The 10,000-nt window shown below is 39.3% G+C and overlaps 1 protein-coding gene across 3 annotated transcripts in view; it reads right to left on the reverse strand.

The window, feature by feature from the left end:
- Window positions 1–10,000, reverse strand: part of LOC137996983 (structural maintenance of chromosomes protein 6-like) — a 50,567-nt gene that overhangs the window by 35,958 nt on the left and 4,609 nt on the right. For all 3 annotated transcript variants that reach the window (XM_068842647.1, XM_068842650.1, XM_068842648.1), the window contains exons 3-7: window positions 9,222–9,327; window positions 8,624–8,760; window positions 6,484–6,545; window positions 6,299–6,379; window positions 4,943–5,044 (exon numbers count right to left, since the gene is read on the reverse strand). In XM_068842647.1, the coding sequence (XP_068698748.1) occupies window positions 4,943–5,044; window positions 6,299–6,379; window positions 6,484–6,545; window positions 8,624–8,760; window positions 9,222–9,327 (488 nt within the window). The remainder of the gene's footprint in view (window positions 1–4,942; window positions 5,045–6,298; window positions 6,380–6,483; window positions 6,546–8,623; window positions 8,761–9,221; window positions 9,328–10,000) is intronic.

A 10,000-nucleotide genomic window follows, 5' to 3' on the forward strand; every position in this document is an offset into this window, starting at 1 on the left:
ACGCCAGACGATTTTACTCGTCATTGGGGAACCCCTGGGAGCCAATGGGTTAATCACTCACTGAAAAACTATGTCCCCATTAATCACTCACGGAAAAACTATGTCCCCATTAACCCTTTGACGTCCAAACCAGCCTAAACCAGCCAGACTTAGTATTTAACTCTGTCTAATGCCAGACGATTTTACTCGTCAATGGGGAGCCCCTGGGAGTCAATGGGTTAAATAAAGGTATGCTTCTTGAAATCCAGAATCTGGAATAAGAACTTGAATCAAAGTCACTTAAAATGATCCAGCATCTTGCAAATGTTTACTTCAATCTCCCCCTGAGTAATTTGTCACATGCTGACTCCTTTTGTGAGGGGATTCCAGTAGTAACTGTGGAAGAGCATTCAAGTTGTTGGGCTTTTTCTTTTTCTTTAGGAGCCCTTGAGTAGGAGCTTGCTTCTCTCCCATACAAACCCTTTGAGTCAACAATTGTGCCTATTTGATACCCCACTTGGTCAGTGGTTCTTGGTAACTTCTGTCAAATGACAATGAGATAAAGCCTTCTCTAGAGTTAATTTGTCCACATCGATCGATGCGTAGCAATTGGCACTGAACTTTCACACCTTGAATTCCAAACATTAGATGATCCTGGACCATTGTATCAGTAGATTCAGTGTATTCACAGTTCTTGATCATTTTCTTGAGCTCTGTGAGGAATTGATCGACAGTTTCTCCCTCCTGTTGACTCTGATTCAAACAAAGTATTCTTCAAATATCATCAGCACCGTATCAATCTTTTTCTTATCCTCCTCCCACTCAAATTCAAAGGTGTTAAATGCCTCAAGACCATCCTCCCCGATACAGTGGAGCAGAATAGCAACTTGGATTTCTTCATCCTTCCGATCAGCTTCGGTCGCCTTCAAGTACAGACAGTCAGCTCAAGGAAATGAGGGGTCAGTCAATTGAAAAGCAAGTTTTAGCAGTTTCTAAAAGTTCTAAACAACCTGATGGGATTCACTTTAATTGCTCCAAGTGTGGTGGCTGGCATGGTCTTAAACAGTGCCCTGCGTTTGGGAAAATGTTTTTTGTCTGCGATGGAAGGAATCACTTTGCTAAAATGTGCAATCAGTGCACAAGGAAAGTTGCCCCATTGGTGCTTCCCTTGGACAATTGTCCACAAGATGCAAGAAAGGATAAAGGAGTGGATACCAAGCTCTTCATTGGAGAGTTAGAGATTAACACAGTGGATGGAAAGGCCTGGCACAACGAAGTGGAAGTCGGTGGAAAACTTGTCGAATTCAAGTAAGACACTGGTGCTGAAGCTATTATAAATTATACCTCGTCAAATTTATGACAACCTATCAATGGGTGGAAAGCTGGAGGAGACCACTGAAGTATTGCCGTCATATGGCAAAATTCATAGGTTTGTCCCAGTTGGCAAAGTCAGTCTCAGTTGCACAGTGAAAGATAGAACTCTGAGTCTGGATTTTTATGTCATTGATTTCGAATCTGTCCCTATCCTTGGATTGGAAACATGTACAAGGTTCAACCTGGTAAAGAAGATTGACAGCTTGACTGCAAGCTTGTCTTCAAGAGAGGCGATTCTACGTGATTATAAAGATGTCTTTTAGGGCCTCGGATGTATGCCGCAAGAGTATCATATCGAGATACAACAAGATGCCACTCCAGTAGTACGCCCACCTTGCAAAGTACCTTTTAGCCTGCATGGAAAACTGAAGGAAACTCTAAATCATTTGGAGAAAAGTGGTGTCATTTCTAAGGTGAATCAACCCACAGACTGGGTGAATCATTAAGCCTTGTGATCGCTGACAAAAAGGATGGAAGCCTCCGCCTATGTTTGGACCCCCATGACTTGAGCAAAGTTATTAAACATGAGCACTTAAAACAAAATCCCAACTGCAGACTGATGAAGTTCCATCAAAGCTCACCGATAAAAAAGTGTTTTAAATTCTTGCTGAGAAAGATGGCTTTTGGCAAATCCCATTGAATCAAGAAAGCTCATTTCTTTGCACCTTCAATTCCCCTTTTGGGCATTATTGCTTCTTAAGGTGCCCATATGGAACTTGCTTGGCCTCAGAGGTCTTCCAGAAACATAATGGTCAATTTATTTGGAGACATTGAGGGTTTTCATGTACATGTGGTTATTGATGATTTTATTATTTTGTGGAAGGGATGAGATTGAGCATGATGGGATTCTGAAGCAAGTTTTGGACCATGCTTGTGCAAACAATGTTAGATTTAATCCCAACAAGTTCCAGTTCTGGGTGTCTGAAGTAAAGTACGTTGGTCACGTGGTGTCATCAGAAGGGTTAAAGCCTGACCCTGACAAAGGTATGGCAATATTATTGTAAAGTACCCACAGCCTCAGACAAAAAAGGGATCTTCATTGTTTCCTTGGGCTAATCAACTACCTTGGAGAGTTTGTTTCCAGCCTGTCAGCAGTATCAGAGCCCCTTCGCATCCTAATGACGAGTGATAATGAATGGTACTGGCTACCTGCACAGGAGAAAGCATTTCAAGCCTTTCAAGACATTACAGCCCTGCTGGTTTGTGCACCTGTTCTGAAGCTTTTCGATGTAGGCAAAGAAATTGTGATGCTTGCATGGGTTGTTTGCTTCAAGAGGGTCACCCAATGGCTTACGCGTCACATTCGTTACCAGCTTCTGAGGAGAACTATGCTCAAATAGAGAAAGAGCTGACAACAATAGTTTTGCCTGCAGAAGTTTCATCAGTACGTCTATGGCCAGCCAGTAAAGATTGTGACAGATCACAAGCCACTACAATCGCTAACAAAGAAAATCGTAATCAAGTGTCCCCCAGGCTTCAGCGAATGCTTCTCAGGCTTCAGAGATTACCCCCGACAGACAAAGACATTTTAGACGAAAGTAGGCTGATTTCAGGAAATTTGGAGTAGTAATCCACAACACACAGGTAATTCTTTCCTCTAAATTCGAAAATATCATCTCCTAGCTTTTGCCAGGATCTTCCAGGAACTTCATGGGGAATAACTGGCTCCTTTTGATTGTTTCTTCGCCACTCTGCACACTTGCTGCAGCGGGTTATTGTATCCTCCATGTCTCTTGACATACATGTACCAGGCAAGTACATTACTTCACATGCGCGAGCCTTGTTCTTTTCAATCCCTTGATGACTTTCGTGAAGCAAAGCCAGCATTTCCTTGCACTACTCTCTGGTACTATCAATTTCTCTCCCAGGAACATGAGGCCCTCCACCTCATGCACTTGGTCTCTCACATTTCAATAGGGACGAACCGCTTCTTACATAGCAGACTGGAGGTCTTCATCGATTGACTCATGCAGCATATAAGCTCTGGATAAGGCATCCGGAACTGGAATTTTGGGGCCAGGAAGGTATGAAATGTCGAAGGAATATTTAAAATCCATCTTTGCCAGACATGGGGTCTCAGATGAATTGGTAGCAGGTAATATGCCGTTTGCAAGCCACGAGCTGCAACATTTTGCTTCATCATGGGGGTTCCAGCTGATAACCTCTGGTCCTGGCCAGTCTAATGGTATGAGTGAGAGAACAATTGGTAAAATCAAGCAACTTTTGAGGAAAGAAGAAGATCCCTCTGTTGCTTTGATGGAGTATCGCAATTAATACCCCAGTAACTGGAAATTGTCTCTCTCCCTTGCAGATGCTAAACAGTCGGTGTCTGAAGTCCAAATTGCCAACCATGGCAGAACTGCTCCGACCACAGCTTACACTGAATGCATGTGAAAAGCTAGTGGCTGCTCAGCAACGGCAAAAATTTCATTATGATTGCCATGTGAAGCCGTTTAAGGGTCTAGCGCCAGAGGACAATGTCAGAGTGTGAGAGAATAGATCCTGGGTTCCCATGGTTGTCACTGATAATTATATGGCCCACTCATACGTTGTAAAAATTGAGTCAGGAACGTCCTTGCGAAGGAACAGGAAACACCTTCTCAAACAACCCAAGTCTACTTCTTTAATGGAGAGTGATGAGGAAGGTGTCACGTCAGCGACAGAAGTTGCCACTCCTAATAAGTGCATAGCACCCAGTGAAGAGGTGATGGTACGTTGCTACATCATCAGAATGATCACCGATTAACACGCCTCCAGAAAGGAGCTTGATGTACAGAACCAGGAGCGGCCAAACTGTGAAGCCCCCTGACAGGCTTAACTTGTAACTGACCTTGTAGATTCCTTCTTTTCCATGTTGAGTTATTTTAAGGAGCTGGCAACTTACGTTTTCATTTTTATTCCCTTATCCGTTTCTGTTACTGATTTAGGTGCTCATTCCCCTATGTAATCATCAGTTAGCCTCGGTGGTGACATATACTTGCGGTCACATGACTTAGTGGCAGTTCGTTGTAGTTGGGAGCAGCCATATTTGTATGTGCTGTGTTCTGTTAGTCAATGAACATGATAATCGCAACAACTTCTTTATTATCCAGTGACATTTTCCATTCTTCTACTAATTATTTTACTATAATGAAGTTTCACAGCTATTCTCCTCACAAAAAGAAGAAAGATATTCATTTAGAGGAGGCTTCATAAAGTTAGTAAGTTGTTTACGCAGTACATGTAAATGTTCAAAAATCTTGCCCACTGCACTCAATACAGTCACCAGTCTATAGTTTCTCACATCCTTTGGATTGTCCTTCTTATATACCCACTCTCCTTTTTTCCATTCAGCTGGCCAGTAATTTTCCCCAATTCCCATTTGTTGACTATTGAGTTGTGTTTCCATTTATCCACACTTTAATTTTATATTGTGGATTGTATGTCTTTCACTTTAATAAGCATTTAACAACATCAGTGTTAGAGGACTCATGCTATGCCTCGATAAGGCACAGGAGCCACAACCATTTGCTCTGGTCTAATAATGACATAATTTGATGGAGTGATACTTAAAACTTAAGACCAGCCACCCTATTCAATAGAGCTGTACCTGCTCCTTCTTTTGCAAAGTTGCCAAGGCTATGTCTTTCTGTTCCACTACGTAGTAGTAATCACTGGTTATTTGTTCAAGGTTAGTGGCCTTCATAAAGAACTACAAAAACAAAATATAAAAGGATAGTTCATTAGAACTCTAATCACAACTCAGGTCTGACTGATTGAAGCAATGAATAAAATAATGTTTCACAAATCGACTGACTTAATATATATTAATGTACGACTCTTGCAGCCTAAATGCCACTGACTTAACTATGTGTAACTATACAATACAGTGTATCTGGGGGGTTTGGCTTCTAAGAAATCTGGCCCGGCATCAGTGGGTGGGTGAAACAGTATTTCAAGAATTTGGTACATGTATCTATTAACAAGTTAATAGAGGTAAATTGACCACCACATTTAGATTTGGAACTGCATGGTGTCTTGAACATCAGCCCAGTTGCTCAGAGTAAATTTCTCTGATGAAAGGCTAGTGCTATGAACACCAGCTTCCAAAGTCAACTCAGTGGCCATGAAATTTATTCAGCTCTATCAATTCATCTGCTACCAACATTTTGTGAAATACTGACTGCCTGGTTGGTTACTGGTTATTGACTGACACGGCATAGCCTGGGGAGCTTTCCCTTTATACAGAAAATCCGATACATCCAGTGGTAAATCAAATGGAACAGACTTTTCCACTGAAAATTTTTCAGGTAAAAAGGAATAACTTCAGAGGGATTCCTCTTTTCTCGGTTTGTTTTAGTGGAAACTTCTCCTTGGTATTACCATAGAAAAGGAAAGTGGCCCTGGAGATTAGGCACTAACAGATGAATGCTTTGCATCGAACAACATCTCACTCTGATCGCCAACTGGATTGATAGTCTCAAAGTCAACTCCACCAACTTTATCAATGGCCAACTTCTCCCCTCCAGTTAGGTTTCTTAATACTATTTGAATGCTACAGTTTTCTTTCAATAAATGTTAACGCAGGTTTCAAGGAGAACCTTTTTCACTTGACTTTTTTGGGTCAAGAATGTTTGCGGCACAGTGGTAAGCACTCGGGCTCAAGACTTAATTTTCGGGCATTACATTAACGTGCATTCATTCCTCATTAGGTTGAGCTACATTTGTACAAGTACCTCAGACACCCATGACTCAAGCATGCCATCCAGTGCTGTCCTGCACGAGACTTTATCTTGAAAGATCTTCAAGAGGGCAAGCAAATGGCGCCTGTACAAATCGCTCAAAGAAAGGAGTAGCGCTTGAAAAGCCAGCTCACAAATCTTTCTTAATGGTGGTTAACTTACCTTCATCAACTTGCTTAACAAACCAATTTTTTGCAAACACAATTCACACAATTAGATCTTACCCTGTAGAGATCACTTCCATCTTTACTGTTCAACAGATTCCTACTTGTGTCTTGGTTTAAAAGGGACACAGGATTGTCAACCTGCAGAACAAAATGAATGGATGACTTACAACTAACTGAATGAGATTACGGATCGAAAATTAAAATTAAATTACTATATTAATTATTGCACTGCATGTTTTTACCTGTATGTTAAAGTGATCGACAATATGATCAATTTCCATTCTGCTTGAAGATATAACCTTCCCTGGAACAGACAAAACAATACATGTAATTTATTCATGGCTATTAAAATTCTTTTTAAAGGGACAGTAAATGAAAGTTGGGTAGGGTTTACTCCTAAGTTTGCTTGTCTTAAACCGCAAATACTGGTACCTCTCCAGTGTATTTGTTCTTGAAAATGGAAACTTAGACAATGAAGTCATTAACAGTACCAAAAGATCAAAACTGAACTCAAACGATACACATATGGCTAGAAATGCACATAGTAAAAATTATTACTGCAGATACATGCCCGATTTTGATTTCCAACATAATGTGTCTCTTTAAGTCTTGACATTTCCTACATGTACCTATCTGTAGCCGTAAGGGGCTGGACAATTTGCGAGGTATTAACTCTACAAAATCTAAGCACCCATTTCAAATAGCACTGATAAACAGTATTAAGTCTAAGCACCCATTTTAAAATGGTAAGCTTTCAATAACTTTGTGACTCACACGTTCAGTTGCATGGCTCGCCATATGTTGGCTCGCTGGCTCGCACATTGTCCTCACTCTAGCCATAAGGTAAGGGTAAGCATTTTTCGGTGTGGGTACAGAATCTTGACATGAGGACAGGAGTTTAGGGGACACTTTAATTTGTGACAGCTAGGAACAAGTTGTAGTTAATATTTTTCCTTCAGTTGGTAAAAAAATTTTCAAACTAGCTAGCTTGTTTTTTAGTTTCCTGTGTTTCAGATTATGATAATTTACAGGGCTCAAAATTAACGAAAAAATCCAGTCGCAATTTTACAAGATTTAAAAAATTTAGTTGCAAATTTTCACAAATTTTAGTCAACATCACGGCAATGTGTTGTCAGCGGTTTAGCAAAAAAAATGAGCCCACAATATATACCTGTGGATAAGGAAACCGCTAAAAATGGTGAATGATGGAAGGATTGGAGTTGTACACTTAACGTCCGTGCTAAATTTACTCTGCAATTACCAGGCCTACATGTATGGTTTGTGGCAGATTTTGTATTTAAAATTCCAGGAGTATTCAAGGAGTTTTAAAGAACCAGAAACTGAGTTTTCAAGGAGTGTTTGTAAGGAGATTTCCATACCATACTCGACATCATGTTTCAGTGTTTTCTTTGCTGAAAAAGCGTACATTTTAATAATTTAATTTTTTTATTAACCTTTCCTCAATTGTCAATTTGCTCAATTTTTGAGATGTCTTGTCTTAAACTTAGCGTGATCTTCATTAATTTTTCTCTTGGCACGATGCAATCTCTACAACTATAACCCAAGCAAAAATTCAACGAGTTTTCAAGCAGTTTCCCACAAAATCCTTTTTTTTCAAGGGCTTTTCAAGCCCCCTTGAAGTCCAAAATTAAATTCCAGGGCCCGGTTGTTCGAAAGCCGATTAACTTAATGCAGGATTAGTGTAAACTTTGGTTTGCTTTTTTAACTTTTGGGTGAAAGTTTCTTTTGGTTTTCAAGCTTGACTTCGTCTAATGTAAAATTTTGTCAACTATCAGCGTTGTACAACATTTGGGAGTAGAGAAATAAACTCCTTGGTTAATTTTTAATCTGGGATTAGCGTTAGTCGGCTTTCAAACAACCGGGCCCAGGGCTTTTCAAGCTCTTCAAGGAGTAGCACGAACCCTGAATTACGCTACCTTCAGAGAAAATTCACGGTGAGAAACAAAATAACTTTGTCATTAAATATTTTCTTTATTTATTTTAGCAAAAGTAGCAGCAAAGTGGCAACTGCTAAGTAAACCCTTTTGTTTTGAAAGAGTGAAGGTGAAAACAAGTAGCAAATTTGCGACTTCTCCAGATAATCTTAGTCTAAAAGGTTGCAATTTTGAGCCCTGTAATACAATGTCTATCCTACAAAGGAAAGTATAAAAGTGAACTAGTTTGAAAAAATGTTTTACCAAGGAAAAATTTAACTAGTACAACAAATACAAAATTTAATAATATTATTGTTATATGTATTCCCATAAGCAAGTAAGGTTGATGTTGGAGGGAAGAACAATCCAGAGAACTCTTTGACTATGATATGTGTCAAAATCATCAGTACATATAGGTAGTTTAACAGCTCCTGTGACATGACCTTACCTTGACAAGACTTCACTTTGTACGATGACCCACCATCTACTGTAATCTTTCTCTCAACAGTTATGAAATCTCCATAGGTACTGTGATTAAATGCATCAGATCCTACATTTCGCAGTTTAACCGACACTTGGGCATAGCTGTAAAAATGCAACCAAGTTCAAAAAGTGTAAAATTTTAATGTACAAACAAGAGTTTCAATACTTTGCTGTAAGTTGGGTTGGTTTCCTTAGAAAATAAGGGCATGAAACTACATTTTCTCTCAAACCACACTGTTGTTTAAAGTTGACATACAATGTATATGTACTGGTTACCATAAATCTTATCACTAATTAATCACAAAACTAATAAAAAAGAAGTTTAACCCACAAAAAGTATTACTTCAATTTAATGGCATGCGGTTGAAAGCTAACAGCTAGAATATGACAAGAGATGGAAATGAGTCAGAGCTCTTCCATTCCTCGCTTTTAACTTAAATCTCCAAAGAGCCCTAGAGGTCTTTAAGCACCAACCAGGCAATAGAGAATATGGACAAGCCAATCGGTAGTCAGTATCATTACACCTGCCATTACAGTGCACCTTTCAGTATCCTTACACTTACCTGCATCCTTTCTTAACAAAGTTTTTAAGACACAAACCACGGCTGGTTTGCAATGCTCTTCCCCCAAGAGCCACAACCACTCCTGTCATAATTGCACTTTTGCCACCTACATGCATTCAGGAAAAAAGCGATAAATATTATATTATGTTCAAGACACAAAAAAAAATTCAATAGAAAGGAAAAGAATGAAAATGCCAGCAAAACCATAAACAATCATTTAAAACACCCATCAGGTTGTCCAACAATAGTCTTCATTTCTGTGCACTTAATTGTGACTAATATATATTATGCACATATCATGTAAGATATCATTTAAATGTGTAAACTAGCGAATTAGAGTCCCTCCTTAGCAGGACAGCTGTATCCTATCGTTGCAGCTTATGTTGTGCAAATGTCTTCCTAAGAAACACAGAAATTAATTATGTCCCCATCATTTTTTTAAGTGATCCTAAAATGTTGCCATTGCTAAAAAAAATTATCTGTAACCTTATTTGTACTGCTATTTGGCACTTACTAAATGGTCTTTGCCTCATTTTTCTATTTTTGATAATTGGCATTAATATTATTAACATTGGTGGCTTTACGTAATACATGAAGATGTCTTCGCAGCTGCTGTAAAAGGTTTTGCAGTGCATTTACTAATAGGTTTCCAGTTGCTGTTTAGAAAACCCTATAATTATTACCAGTTTTTATTGTCCTGTCACTTGCTGGCTTTATACCCTTGGAAGGCCTCAAAGAGGCAACTGAAGAAAAGTCATAAATTTTCATCGGAGTAGTCC

The sequence above is a fragment of the Montipora foliosa genome, chromosome 3, assembly GCF_036669935.1.
Source record: "Montipora foliosa isolate CH-2021 chromosome 3, ASM3666993v2, whole genome shotgun sequence".
Lineage (NCBI taxonomy): Eukaryota > Metazoa > Cnidaria > Anthozoa > Scleractinia > Acroporidae > Montipora > Montipora foliosa.